Genomic DNA, 15,400 nt, shown 5'->3' on the forward strand with positions numbered 1-15,400 from the left:
TACCAAGGGCCGGCCCCAATGACGGGTTTTGGGACCCACAGAGGTGGCATGCGTCGAGGAAGAGCCTTTGGGGATTTTTAAATAGGGAATTTTTAAAGGGGGGGAGGGCAAGGGCGGGTGATGGGGGAAACCCGTCGGGGAGGGTATGTCCAGTCCTAGCGCCACGACATTATTTTAGCTGGTCCAAGACAGGAGGGAGGGGTTTGAACAGAGCAGAGAATATCATTCCATCTGTACGGTAAGTGGGAGGGGCAGATATGGCGGAGGCAGGGGTCAGACGTTCTTTGGGAGCACGTGGCCGATGTTTAAAGGCGATCACGTGCTCCGGCCCCCCAGTCCCTACCCGTTCCCCGGATGGTCAAGACCCCCAGAGCACGGGCCTACGGCTGATACTCTGCAATGCCCGGTCCGTGGTTAATAAGGCCCCTGATTTGCGATCTGATTCAGGGGAGTCCGGACCTTATGGGCATTACAGAGACCTGGTTGGGCACAGAAGGGGTGTACCCCTGGTAGAACTGTGCCCGCCGGGTTTCTGTGCATTCCATCAGCCGAGGGCCCAGGGTAGGGGTGGCGGGTGGCGGTTGTGATTAGGGGGAGCCTGGAGCCAAGGGAGTCCACTGTTCCTCAGATAGCTGGCTGGGGATCCTCCTTGTGAAGTGGGGCCATCGTAATCAGATGGGGTTGTTGATCACGCACCTGGCTCCTTGCTGCGTGACTACAGCCCTACCTGAGCTACTGAGGTGCTTGCTGGCGTGGCGGTTGAGATCCCCAGACTTTTGGTCTTGGGAGATTTCAACTTGCCATCGGCCGGCTTGTCATCAACAGTGGTTCAGGAGTTCCAGGCCTCCATGACGGCCTTGGACCTGATTCAAGTAACTGATGGCCCTACACACATCGGGGGAGGCACGCTAGACTTGATTTTTATCTCTGGTCAGTGGGTTAATGATCTGGAATTAGGAGATATAGTGAAAGAACCATTGTCATGGTCGGATCATTTTCTCCTTCGCCTAGACTTTCGAACCGCTGCTCACCACCGCAGGGAGACGGAGCCGATGCGTTGGTTCCGTCCCAGGCGCCTGATGGACCCGGAGAGGTTTCTGACGGAGCTTGGGCCGTTTCCTGAGGATCTTACCCACGGCACGACTGAAGAACTAGTTGCGGCTTGGGATCGGGCGGCTGGGGCTTTGGACCGTGTCGTGCCTTTGCGGCCCCTGACCCGGCGCAGATCTCAATTGGCCCCCTGGTTCTCCGGGGAGCTGAGAGAGATGAAACGCCGGAGAAGACGCCTAGAGAGTGTTTGGAGGTCCAGCAGGTCCGAGGCTGATCGGACACTAGTGAGGTCCTTTACCAGGACTTATCTAGTGGCAATGAGGGAGGCGAAACGCTCCTACGTTTCCACCCTCATTGCGTCGGCAGATAACCGCCCGGCTGCCCTGTTTGGGTGACCCGCTCCTCCTTCAACAAGAGGGGCGGGATGACCCCTGCAGGGTCGAGCCGAGGAGTTTAACGGTTATCTATACGATAAAATCGCTCAGCCGTGATGGTTTGGACCATGATTGCGATGATTCAGCTGAGGTGACAGAGACTCGCCTTGTTGAGGTTATTTGGGATGAGTTTGATTCTGTGGCTCCCGAGGACGTGGACAGGTTGCTGGGGAGGACGTGTTTACTGGACCCGTGTCCTTCCTGGTTAGTACTGGCTGCTCAGGAAGTGACACGAGGCTGGTTCCAGGGGATTATAAATGCTTCTTTAGTTGAAGGGGTTTTCCCCGCCGCCTTGAAGGAGGCGGTGGTGAGACCTCTCCTGAAGAAGCCTTCCCTGGACCCAGCTATTTTGGGAAATTATCGTCAGTCTCCAACCTTCGCTTTTAGCGAAGGTTGTAGAGAGTGGTTGCATGGCAGCTTCCCGCACCTGGAGGAAGCTGTCTATCTAGACCTGCTCCAGTCCGCTTCCGCCCGGTTATAGCACGGAGACGGCTTTGGTCGCGTTGGTGGATGACCTCTGAGGGCCAGGGACAGGGGCTGTTCCTCTGCCTTGGTCCTATTAGATCTTTCAGCGGCTTTTGATACCATCGACCATGGTATCCTGCTGCGCCGGTTGGAGGGATTGGGAGTGGAGGCACCGCTTATCGGTGGTTCTCCTCCTATCTCTCTGACCGGTCGCAGTCGGTGTTGACAGGGGGCAGAGGTCGCCTCGAGGGGCCTCACTTGTGGGTACCCCAGGGTCGATTCTCTCGCCTACCCTGTTCAACATCTACATGAAGCCGCTGGGTGAGGTCATCAGTGGGTTCGGGTGAGTTATCATCTGTACGCTGATGACACTCAGCTGTACTTTTCCACCCCGGACCACCCCAACGAAGCGGTCAAGTGCTGTCCCGGTGCCTGGAAGCCGACGGGTCTGGATGGGGAGAAACAGACTCAAGCTCAATCCTCCAAGACGGAGTGGCTGTGGATTCCGGCACTGGTACAGTCAGCTGCATCCGCAGCTGACTGTTGGGGCAGTTAGTGGCCCCAAAGGAGGTGGTTCGCAACTTGGGCGTCCTCCTGGATGGCCGGCTGTCCTTGAGGAACATCTGGCAGCCGTCACCAGGAGGGCTTTTACCAAGTTCGCTTGGTTCGCCAGTTGCGCCCTTCCTTGACCGGGATGCCTTATGCACGGTCACCACGCCTGGTTACGCCTCGGCTGGATTATTGCAATGCTCTCTACATGGGCTGCCCTTGAGGTGCACCCGGAGGCTGCAGTTAGTCCAGAATGCAGCTGCGCGAGTGGTAATGGGAGCCGCTCGAGGCTCCCACGTAACACCTCTGCTCCGTAGTTTGCACTGGCTTCCTGTGGTCTTCGGTGCGCTTCAAGATCCTGGTTACCACCTTTAAAGCGCCCATGGCTTAGGACCCGGTACTTACGAGACCGCCTGCTGTTACCGTATGCCTCCCATCGACCAGACGCTCACAGAGAGGCCTTCTCAGGGTGCCGTCCGCCAAACAATGTCGGCTGGCGGCTCCCAGGGTAGGGCCTTCTGTGGGAGCACCGACGCCTGGAACGAACTCCCCTGGCTTACGCCAAGTTCCTGATCTTCGGACCTTCCGTCGTGAGCTAAAAACATACTTATTTATTCAAGCAGGACTGGCATAAATAGTGATTTTAAATTGGGGTTTTAGAGATTTTAAACATTTGTAAATTTTTTAATTTTTAAATTATCGGCCATTTATTAATAGTTTCTTTTAATTTCTTTTAATTGTATATACTCTGTATTTTATTTCGGCTGTACACCGCCCTGAGTCCTTCGGGAGAAGGGCGGTATAAAAATCTAATAAAACTAAAACTAAAACTAAACATTGCCTTTTCAATTGCCCGATCCATCGCCTTCTGGTGTTGTAAGGCATTCTTTTCAGAAGCCTTGGATACCTTCTTATATTTGGCTACTGTGGGCTGCAAAGCCTCTGCGTTTGCAGGGGTGGGATGGCCTGAAGTGCTTGGGCCTGGCTGTGAATCAGCCTGCATAGCAGGTTGCTTCCTTTTGGTAGGCCGAGCAGGTGATATGGTGGCCATCTTGGAAGGCTGCAGCTGTAGCTAGGCCTCTAATTGCACGTGGCCAAGGCCTGCCTGTGAGAGAGAAAGGCCTCTAGAGGCCTTAGAATAAGGCCTTTTCCAATGAAAACCTAGGACAAAGTAAAATATAGTAATGAATTTCCTAAGGTTTTTTCTTTTACATTCTAAAGAAAGAAGGGAATGTGCAAACAATATTGCCACACGGTCAGCAGGGGCCGGAGGTGACTAAATAGAAAAAAATACTCACAGTCCCTTTGATGAAATTCGAGGCCCAAGGCGATCGGGACAAGCCTGGGAGCGCCGACGAAATCCCGGCTTCCAGCAGCCCAGCCACTCCGAAATCCTGAAATCCGGCTGGGAAGATTGAGGAAAGTCCGGGAGATGCCTCAGGGAGCTCGGCCAGATCTGGCTGGCCTGTTCAGAGCCCTCGTGGTGAGGCCAGGGCGATCGGGAAGAACCCAGGAGCGCCCGAACGATCCGCTCCCAGAAAATCTTGCATGAGGCTTTTCGCGTAATTCGGCAGCTGCCGAATACGCCAGCAACGGGGGAAATTAAAAAAACCTCTTCCTCGCCTCCCCGGCTGTCCGCGGCTTTGAGCTGGTCGGGGCGATCTTTGGCTGTCCCCAGCGGTATCGGGCTGAATCGCCCTTCTCGCTGGGGGGAGGGGGAGAGCTCAACCAAGCCTGGGAGCCTCAACCCCTTTGGCAGCCGTCGCGGAGGGAGCGGATTGAGTTTAACTCTTAAAAAAAAAAAACTACTATCCTTTTGCTTACTTTCTTAGTGATACTGAGAGGGAGCAGCTCAGAAGAGCGTCTGTCCCAGTCAGATCGAGTCTGAAAGCTGGGAAGCACCAGGAGGAGGAGGTGCTTTTCAACTACCAGACTCGATCCCATTGGATACAGACTGAGTCAATCCCATGCCTGGCTGCTGGTCCCGCCTTGCTGGAGAATGGAAAGAAATTACATTATGTTTAATGCTATTAAAATGAATATGCAATTAAAATGAAATCCAATTTCATTTTTATTATGGTTTGACTCTGGAGGAAAGGGGAGTTCCAAATATGCCACTGAACAGCAAATTGTAGTCCTTGCTTCAAATCTCCATTTAATTAGATTGTGAATGCAATAAAGAAAATAGTCTTCTGGGAGCTGGTTGTACACATTCACATTATATTATCTGAAGTATAAGTATATGCCTATAAAACATCAGTAGCAGTAAATAGAAACAGAAATACTAACAGAAGGATTTGTGCTGCTCTACAGAAAAAGTAAAAGATACCTTCTCAAGTGCATCTCTATCAATCAACTCCTGCACAGCCAAAAGTTTGATGCTAGAAAAGGAGAAAAGAAGAAGAAAATATATCAATCACACCAACATGGTTGTGAAAGCACAAAAACATCACTTTGCCAGCACTTTTATAAACTTTACTTCAGTAGGTCTACATCTGAATAAGCTGTTATAGAAATGCATTCTTACCTTGGCTTACAGAGGAATTTACTGCAAAAAAGTGTGTTACTTCAGGGGATATTTATTTATTTTGTCAAATAATATTAAATAATATATATATATAAGTATAAGCATGAATTGAACATATAAAATGAATACAATTAAAGGGAACAGTAGGACAGGGATGGTAGGCATGCTGGTACTCTTATGCACGCCCCTTACAGACCTCTTAGAAATGGGGTGAGGTCAACAATAGACAGTCTTAGGTTAAAGTTTTGGGGATTTGGGGATGAGACCACAGAGTCTGGTAGTGCATTCCAGGCATTAACAACTCTGTTACTGAAGTCATATTTTCTGCAATTGAGATTGGAGCGGTTCACTTTAAGTTTAAAACTATTGTGTGCTCTTGTATTGTTGTGGTTGAAGCTGAAGTAGTCATTGACAGGAAGGACATTGTAGCAGATGATTTTATGAGCTATGCTCAGGTCATACCGAAGGCGGCGGAATTCTAAATTTTCTAAACCCAGAATTTCAAGTCTGGTGGCATAAAGTATTTTGTTGCGAACAGAGGAGTGGAGGGCTCTTCTTGTGAAATATTTCTGGACGCGCTCAATTGTATTAATGTCCCATATGCAGTATAGGTTCCAGACAAATGAGCTGTATTCGAGAATTGGTCTAGCAAATGTTTTATATGCTCTGGATATCTTGTGTAGAAGATATTTACATGGTATGTCTGAAGCAGATAAAGCTTTCATCGATTTTTGTTTTCACCTGACTATACAAACTGCTAAAATTAAATTCAGAATGTAAAAGCAAGTCACATTACTCAGCTTTTAGGTTATCCATTGCCAGATCTGTTGCCTTACAATTCCTATAATCATCTTTTAACTTGGCCCAAACTGAAAGGGAGTTCCCTGAATGCTAAAATTAGAAAAATTTCACACTGAACTCACCAAGTAGTGATTCAGTTGTTGATAAGGGTCAACCACATACTTTTGGGAAGCTTAGAAGCAAGAAATGAAAGTGGAAAATAATAACACATTATTTGTTGGGTACATCATAATTGTATTGTTTTCAGATAAATATTCTATGTCAAAGCAAATTTTATTTATGTATCCCTAATCCTTTAAACTGATAATTTTTAAATAAAAAGAAATATATTATCTCCACATATTTTAATAATTAGAACAGAACAGAACAGAAGCTGGAAGGGACCGTGGAGGTCTTCTAGTCTAGCCCCGTACTCAGGGAGGTGAACCTATACCAGTGTTGGTGAATCTTTTTTGGCACTGAGTGCTGAAACGGGAGTGTGTGTGTGGGGGAGCGGCTAAAACTGGAAGAGTAGCTCCCTGGCACTCATGCATGGGAGTGCCAGAAATTGGAAGAGCAGCTCCCTGGCGCAAATGTGCTTGCTGGGAAACTGAGCTTCTGGTTTCTGGCATGCGCATGTGCGCCAGTCACCTAGTCTTCTGGTTTCTGATACGCATGCGTGCATGAAGACTAGCTGGCCAGTACACATGTGCATGTTGGAAACCAGAAGCTCAGCTTCCTGGCATGCGCATTTGCGCCAGGGAGCTGCTCTTCCTGTTTCCAATGCTCCCACTAATGCCACCTCCAATGGGGTCTTGAAGAGAAGAATCACTTGTTCCTGCAGTAGGGGTGAAAATTGGAGCCCCAGAATGGTCACCTGGACTGAGGCTGATGTGTTCGCTCTCTGAAGGGCTGTCTGTCATGAGCCCTGTCTGCCGGTTGGTTGAAGGAACGTTGAAAGGCTGGGGATTGGAACCTGGGATCCGAAGACCAAAAGGACTGCCTTTGGTAAAGAAAGGCAGACTGTCTGTCGGACCGTCTGGAGGCAAATGGGAGAACTTTTTTTCTTATCCCTACCTTCAATGAGGATTGAGTCCAGAGCCTCGCCAAAAAGTGAGCCTCCCTTGAAAGGTGCAGTGGCCAGCGCCACTTGGTCTTCATGTCCACCTGCCAATGTTGTAACCACAGAAGGCACCTAGATGTGATGTTTGATGTCAGGACTCGTGATGCAAACTTGGCAGAATTGAATGTCGCATCTGCAGAATATTCTACAGCTGCAATCAGTTTGTTTATGTCCTGGTGCAGACGAGAATCCTCAGGTGATGGTCTGGCTTGCATCTGATGGAGCCAGATAAGAGAATTTCTTGCAAAAAAAGACACAGCTGTGGCTGATTTTATCGCCTATGCAGCAGCCTGATGAGTTTTACGGGTCAAAATCTCTGCACGTCTATCCTCGGTGTGAAGACCTTCAGCTGCATCAGATAGAATGATCTGATGGAAGGATCCAACGGGAGGTCAGACTAGCCATGGGAATGTCAATGACAGGAAGTTTGAGAAGGTCCTCAAGCTCCTGATCCACAGTATATAATTTTCTATTTTCTATTAGAGATTGTGCCAGGTTGAACCCATTGGTGTTGCACTGTGTCCACAAAAAGTTTGGGTGACAGAACTGCATCCTGTTCAGTGACAGCCTCTGTAAAAAGCAAATTGTTAGCATCTTGAGGATCAAAAGAACCTTCAGGTTGTGGTTTTTTAACACTCATATTAGCAGTGGATTTAGCTTTATGCAACAAAGTTTTGAACAATTCATGATGGAAAAAGCCTGATGAATGAGGCCTCTCCAATGAAACTTCTTCCTCCCCAAACAGATTGTAATCAATGGCCTCCTCCTCATCCAACGAGCGACTGGTCACTGTGGTGAGAAGTGGAAAGGAAGCGGGTACCATGTGCAGACTCAGCATGTAAGCGAGAAGAAGCATGAGAAGCTGGCTGTGCCTAAGCAGGGGCTGTAGTTGGAGCCAGAATGCCACTTTGAGCGAGGGCTGCATCAATGCTTCTAGCCACTGTTAGTGCACTGAGACCGCACATTTCCTGTGGCATACTAGATGACTGACCTTCCTCCAGGCGGAGCCCCGCCGTGGTAGGAGTAAAGGTAGCAGATGGTGTAGAGGAGTTTGACTGTCTGGGTGACTCTGAGCTGGAGCCAGCAGCTTGGGCAAAAACCTCCCTGACCACAGCTTGGTTTTTCTGACCCTCAATGAAGACATTGGGAGACCAGGATGCTTGAGCTTGATGGACTGAAGCAGGAGGTGGAGCCACTGCAGCAGGAGAAGGGCTTTGCTGGATTCTGCCTTCTTTTGAGCTTTATCAAATTGCTTGGTTAAGGCTAAGTGTCTCCTGTGGGCATCTTTATCAACTGCAGAGGAAGTAGAGGCATCAGCAGAGGTTTTGGATCTAGCAGAATGTCTGGTTGTGGATTTGCCTCTATGCTTAGTAGGAGATCTGGATCTGTAAGAAGGGGAATGACTACGGTCGGCCATTTTGAATAGGACTGCACCAAAAATAACAGGAAGGCAGAAATATCCCTTGCAATCACTATCTGATATGCAGAATAGATGTAGCAGGGTCACAGAATAATAAGGCTAGCAGAGATGACAAAACAACTCCCAATAGCTTTTTGAAAAGGTTGTAAATGGCTAGGAGTTGGCAAAACAGCTCCAAAATGCCTAAACTTGGTCTCAAAATGGTGCGGGTCAGATGGAACAGCCCCAAACACATTAAAAAGAAATGGCCAAAGTGGCGCAGAACTGACAATACAGTTCTGCAACCACTCTAGAAAACAGCCAGGCACAGGCACAAAGCTGACAAACAGCCCTTTGTAGCCCAAAAATCAAGCCCAGGGGATCAGAGCTGACAAAAACAGCTCCTATCACTTAAGCAATGAGGGCCAGGCAAGGGAGAGCTTAGCTCCAACGAAACGGTGCTATTTTTCAATCCATGCAGCGCAAAACCGACACCACAGCTTCTCCATGCACTCTGCAGCTACTCACGACTCCAGAAATAGCAGAGATCCAAGAAAGAGTCTGAAATCCACAGCGAAGGTACAGAAATGCTAAAACTGGATTAAAGGGCCCCCCGCTAAAGCCTCGGCTCAGCTGAGCGGCGCTGGAGCGATCGCAGCACTGCCAGAAGCCTCAGAGGCTCAGAAACTCAAAATCAATCCAAAGGAAACAAAAATGAAGAAATTCACTCCAAAGAGCTACTTAGAGAATCCAAAAAGCTAGAGAAAGTAGGTCTCTTTAGTTCAGACTGAGTAAATAAACTGGAGCTAGACAGGAAGAGGAGGTGTGTTTAAGCAAATCTTTACTCAGTCTCTGACCAATCGGATGAGGATAACCCATTCAATGGACTCTCTAAGCAACACAAGGGAGAACAAGGCAGTTGTTAAGTCTAGTGTTGTTTGATAGAATAGAATAGAATAGAATAGAATAGAATAGAATAGAATAGAATAGAATAGAATAGAATAGAATAGAATTTTTTATTGGCCAAGTGTGATTGGACACACAAGGAATTTGTCTGGATGCATATGCTCTCAGTGTACATAAAAGAAAAGATACCTTCATCAAGGTACAACACAACACTTAATGATAGTCATAGATACTAATTTAACACTTAATGATACAAAACTTAATGATAGTCATAGGCTACAAATAAGCAATCAGAAAACAATCAGTATCAGTATAAATTGTAAGGATACAAGCAACAAAGTTACAGTCATACAGTCATACAGTCGTAAGTGGAAGTAGATGGGTGATTGGAATGATGAGAAGATTAATAGTAGTGCAGTATTAGTAAATAGTTTGACAGTGTTGAGGGAATTAACTGCTAAAGCAGAGTGATGGCGTTTGGAAAAAACGATTTTTGTGTCTAGTTGTTCTGGTGTGCAGTGCTCTATAGCATCATTTTGAGGATAAGAGTTGAGTTGCTAGTTGATCCAGTCCCAGATTAGTAACAGTATTGTACAGGGTTGTATGTACGGATTCAGTTGTACATTTGTTTAGGGTCCAATTAATAAGAGGTAGATTGAGGTCACAAAGAAAGATAAGAGGTGTGGGCAGGAGGCTGCCCATATTAGTAATGAAATTAGCTTGTTCGCATGTACACGGTCATAATCAGGGGCTCTGTAAAACGTGGTATTTATGGACGGCTCGCAGACGATGGTCTCAGGAAGAGTTTTTAGATTTAGAGACTTTTTATAGAAGATTGCAACACCACTCCCTCTACGGTTTTCATGATTGGACCAATAAACATGATATCACTTACTGTGGTAATAGAGTCTGGGAGGGATGCATTCAGCCACGTCTTGCAGACTAATATAATGTCAAATATAGTTGTATGTAGTAAGAGGGGGAATTTAGACATTTTGTTTGCAAGACTTGTGTTAAGTAGCTTGCATTTAAGATCTATAGTGGTGGATTTTGAGGAATTTAAGTGCATGCCTGGTTTTGATTGTTGGGGGGGTTATTGATGGGACATGGGCTGTTGGTCTTACTTTTGATGCAGTCAGCACGGTAGTCAATGTATAAGTTAGTCTTTCCTTGGTCTTGACATTTTTTGAGTTCTCAGGAGTGGGCACTCTGCAGTATGGATAGGTTGGACCGTGAGCGAAGTTTGTTATGGTTGATATTGCTTTTGGTGATTAAGTGATTAAAAGTGAACATCCAACAGCTTGAAGGAGTTGTTTGAATCATTGGTAGAGATACCTTTCTTTTTGAGTGGGTGTTTAGTCGTGGAGTGTTTGCCTGGCATGGTAGATTTGTTGTGTATGTGTGTAGTTGAGTTATCTCTTATTTGCTGGTATCCAAAGTTGAATTAATTAATCTCTTACTTGCTGGAATCCACTTGGTTAAACAGTAAATATGCTAATCAATATGCTAATCAATGTCACACTAATCAACTTATCTACTAGACAATTAATTAATTAATCAATGCTGCACTAATCACATAATCAACCAGTTAAATAATAAATCAGCAATGTCACACTAATGAATTAAACTAATCAATTAATCAACTAGACAATTAATGCTACACTAATCAATTAATTAATAAATCAATTATATTAAACAATCTATCAATTAATTAATCAATCAATGAGTAATGAAGTAAAGTAGGATATGTCAGTAATGAAAGGATTTTGTAGAATGAAAGGGTTTGGTCGTAGATTAATTTTACTTCCTCAAGCAGCTTTTGTCCGGCCGCTAGAGTGTCGTTTGATGCTATGGTTGCTCTTTGATGCTGTCCTTTGATGTTCTTGGATGCTGTGACTGGAATGATAGTTTCATTTTCTAGATGGCTACTTTCTAGCTTTGGTTTGTGATTCGGTTTTTTTCCCTAGCTTTTTAGATTTAGATTTAGATTTAGATTTCCTAGGTTTTTAGATTAGGTTACTTTCCCATCTTTGGTTTGAGATTTGGTATGTGATCCTCACCTTCGGTTTGTGATTCGGTGTGTGATTAGGCAATATGGTGATCTGGAGATTTCTCTGGAGATACTTTGCCAGGGTTAATATGCTGGATATACCTTCATCTGGATATTTCTCCAGAGATTACTTTGCCGGGTATAAGAATATGGTCCCTCACCTTCGCCGGGGAATCAGGTGTTCCGGTGATCAGGATATCAAGTGTTCCAGGTGATCAGGCGTTCAGGGCATTAAGGTAGGGATATGGTGCACTGGTGGGTTTCAAAATTTTTTGCTACTGGTTCGGTGGGCATGGCTAGGGGGGCATGTGACTAAGTGGGCATGGCCAACTTGATGTGACTCACATCCACAGACACTCAGTCACATGACCCTCCCACCTAGCCACGCCCACAGGAAAAGGTTGGGAAATTTTTGGAATTTCCACATATTTACCCCAGCCCTCCCTTTGCCAGTCACCCCCATTTGCCCTCCTTTAGCGGCCCTGGCCCTAGCCCCACGTCCTCCACCACAACCACCTCTTTGTTCGGACTACTTACCTTCCATAGCGGCTGATCCACAATCCGGAAGGCAAGTTTTGGCGGCCCCCAACCAGCTGCTGCTGCTGAAAAATGGCTGGCAAAGAAGCCTCCAAGCCGCTGCCTCTTTGAGAGCCACTTCGTGGCTGTGGCGGCTGGCTGCAGGCCATTGAAAAGTACTGGAGGTCATGGAAAAAGCTGCTGCCGTCACCGTCATGTTCTTCATGCATGTGCATCCCATTGGCAATGGGGATGTACATGTGCAAAGAACTTGGCAGCAACAAACATGGTGGGTGGGGCAAGCAAGCGGTGACCAGGGGACCGGTTCAGGGGGCATGGCCAGCCGACCATTGCTACCAGTTCAGTGACCGTGACCAAATTTCCACCAACGGTTTGCATGAACCAGTGCAAACCAGCTGAATACCACCTCTGATACAGTGGGAGCCTCAGTTTAGCTGGGGATCCGGTGAACCAGCGGGAGCGAGAACCTCACCTTCCTAGCTTGGCGCCATGATCTTTAACATCTTTCCCACCATTGTTTCTTGTCCTGCCTTGGTTTGGCAAATAATCTGACCGCCTCTTCTTTGTGGCAAATACTGGAATACTGCTATCATACCCTCAAATACTGGAATACTGCTATCATGTTACCCCTAATTCTTCTTTTCTTTAGACTAGCCAAACCCAAATCCTGCAGCTGTTCTTCATATGGATTAGTCTCCAGGCCTTTGATCACCTTAGTTGCTCTTCTCTGAATTTTTTCCAAGATCTCAATATCTTTTTTGTAGTATGGTGAATAAAATTGGCTGCAGTGTTCCAGGTGTGGCCATACTAGGGTTTTATAAAGCAATACTAATACTTCACAGGATCTTGAGTCTATGCCTGTTTATACAACCCAGGATTCTATTAGCTTTTTTGGCTGCTGCTACACACTGGCTCATATTCAAGAGATCATCCACTAGGACTCCAAGGTCCCTCTCATTTATATCTTTGATTTTTCCTTACTAACAGTAATCCTTTGCTTTTCTCCACATTAAAATTCATTTTTTTAATAGGGCCCATTGTTCAACTTTGTCAAGATCTTTTGGGATCCTGAGCTTTTCTTCTGGGTTTTGGCTATTTCTGTCAGTTTAGTGTCATTTGCAAATTTGATGAGTTCTCCTTCTATTCCCTTATCTAAGTCATTTATGAAGATATTGAAAAGTACTGGGCTTTGTGGTACCCCATTACTTACTTCTCTCTATGTGGATATAGTACCATTAAGGTAATTTGTAGCTGTTTGACAAACCATACTTAAAGAGTAGTCCATTAAGGACTATTCTTTAAGTATTGTTTGTCAACCAGCTACAAATCCATCTGGCAGTAATGTTGTCTATTCCACATTTTCCTAGTTTACCAAGAAGTAGGTTCATTTCATTTCATTTCATTTATTTGATTTTTATACCGCCCTTCTCCCGAAGGACTCAGGGCGGTGTACAGGCAAATAAAAACAGACAAGACAATAATCTATAAAATGCAAAATTAAAAAACTTATTATAATTTGCCTAAAATTTTAAAATATATAGAAATTAAAACCCCGTTTAAAATTAATAATAAAACTATACAATCCATAAAATTTAAGCCAGCCCCGCGCGAATAAAAAGATGCGTCTTCAGTTCGCGGCAAAAGGTCCGAAGGTCAGGTATTTGGCGTAAACCCGGGGGAAGTTCGTTCCAGAGTGTGGGAGCCCCCACAGAGAAGGACCTTCCCCTGGGGCCGCCACCCGACATTGCTTGGCGGACGGCACCGTGAGAAGTCCCTCTCTGTGAGAGCGTACGGGTCGGTGGGAGGCATATGGTAACAGTAGGCGGTCCCGTAAGTACCCAGGCCCTAAGCCATGGAGCGCTTTAAAGGTCATAACAAAACCTTAAAGTGCACCCAGCGACAGGCAGCCAGTGCAGTCTGCGCAGGAGGGGTGTTACGTGGGAGGTACGAGATCCTCCCTCTATCACCCGCGCAGCTGCATTCTGGACTAGCTGAAGCCTTCGGGTGCACCTTAAGGGGAGCCCCATGTAGAGAGCATTACAATAATCCAAGCGAGAGGTAACGAGTGCATGAGTGACTGTGCACAAGGCATCTCGATCAAGGAAGGGGCGCAACTGCCGAACCAGGCGGACCTGGTGGAAGGCCCCCCTGGAGACGGCCGTCAAATGGTCTTCAAACGACAGCCGATCATCCAGGAGGACACCTAAGTTGCGCACCCTATCCTTTGGGGCCAATAACTGCCTCAACAGTCAGCTGCAGCTGCAGCTGACTGAATCGAGATGCCGGCATCCACAGCCACTCCGTCTTGGAGGATTGAGCTTGAGCCTGTTTCTCCCCATCCAGACCCGTCGGCTTCCAAGCACCGGGACAGCACTTGACAACTTCATTGGGGTGACCTGGGGTGGAAGTACAGCTGAGTGTCATCAGCGTACTGATGGTACTTCACCCCAAAGCCACTGATGATCTCACCCAACGGCTTCATGTAGATGTTGAACAGAAGGGGCGAGAGAATCGACCCCTGCGGCACCCCACAAGTGAGGGCCCTCGCGGTCGACCTCTGCCCCCCTGTCAACACCGTCTGCGGCCGGTCGGAGAGATAGGAGGAGAACCACCGATAAACGGTGCCTCCCACTCCCAATCCCCCCAGCCGGCGCAGCAAGATACCATGGTCGATGGTATCAAAAGCCGCTGAGAGGTCTAATAGGACCAGGGCAGAGGAATAACCCCTGTCCCTGTCCCTCCAGAGATCATCCACCACTGCGACCAAAGCTGTCTCCGTGCTGTAACCGGGTCGGAAGCCGGACTGGAACGGGTCTAGATAGACGGATTCTTCCAGGTATTGGGGTAGCTGACGCGCCACAGCACTCTCTACAACCTTCGCCGTAAAGCGAAGATTGGAGACTGGCCGATAGTTTCCCAAAATAGCCGGGTCCAAAGAGGGCTTCTTAAGGAGGGGTCTCACCACCGCCTCTTTCAAGGTGGCAGGGAAAACCCCTTCCAACAAAGAAGCATTTATAATCCTCTGGAGCCAGCCTCGTGTCACTTCCTGAGTAGCCAGCACCAGCCAGGAAGGACACGGATCCAATAAACATGTAGTGGCGCGGAGCCTCCCCAACAACCTGTCCACGTCCTCGGGAGCCACAGGGTCAAACCCATCCCAAACAGGCTCAACAAGACGTGCCTCCTCTCCCTCGCTTGGATCATCCCAATTTCGGTCCAGACCATCCCGGAGCTGAGCGATTTTGTCGTATAGATAACCACTAAACTCCTCGGCACGTCCCTGTAACGGGTCATCCCGCACCTCCTGATGAAGGAGGCGGGTCACCAAACAGGGCGGCCGGGCGGTTATCTGCCGGCGCAATGAGGGTGGGCGTGGGCGCCTCGCCTCCCTCATTGCCACTAGGTAGGTCCTAGAATAGGACCTAACTAGTGTCCGATCAACCGAACGACTGGACCTCCAAGTGCTCTCTAGGCATCTTCTCCGGCGTTTCATCTCTCTCAGCCCCTCGGAGAACCAAGGGGCCGGTCGAGATCTGCGCCGGGTCAGAGGCTGCAAAGGCACGACACGGTCCAAGGCCCC

At 47.5% G+C, this 15,400-nt stretch overlaps 1 protein-coding gene across 5 annotated transcripts in view; it reads right to left on the reverse strand.

Moving 5' to 3' along the window:
- The window catches only part of EEPD1 (endonuclease/exonuclease/phosphatase family domain containing 1), a 153,534-nt gene that overhangs the window by 42,834 nt on the left and 95,300 nt on the right, over positions 1-15,400 (reverse strand). For all 5 annotated transcript variants that reach the window (XM_058179595.1, XM_058179597.1, XM_058179596.1 and 2 more), the window contains one exon: positions 4,828-4,879. In XM_058179595.1, coding sequence (XP_058035578.1) covers positions 4,828-4,879 — 52 coding nt within the window. The remainder of the gene's footprint in view (positions 1-4,827; positions 4,880-15,400) is intronic.

Source organism: Ahaetulla prasina, chromosome 4 (assembly GCF_028640845.1).
Source record: "Ahaetulla prasina isolate Xishuangbanna chromosome 4, ASM2864084v1, whole genome shotgun sequence".
NCBI classification, from domain to species: domain Eukaryota; kingdom Metazoa; phylum Chordata; class Lepidosauria; order Squamata; family Colubridae; genus Ahaetulla; species Ahaetulla prasina.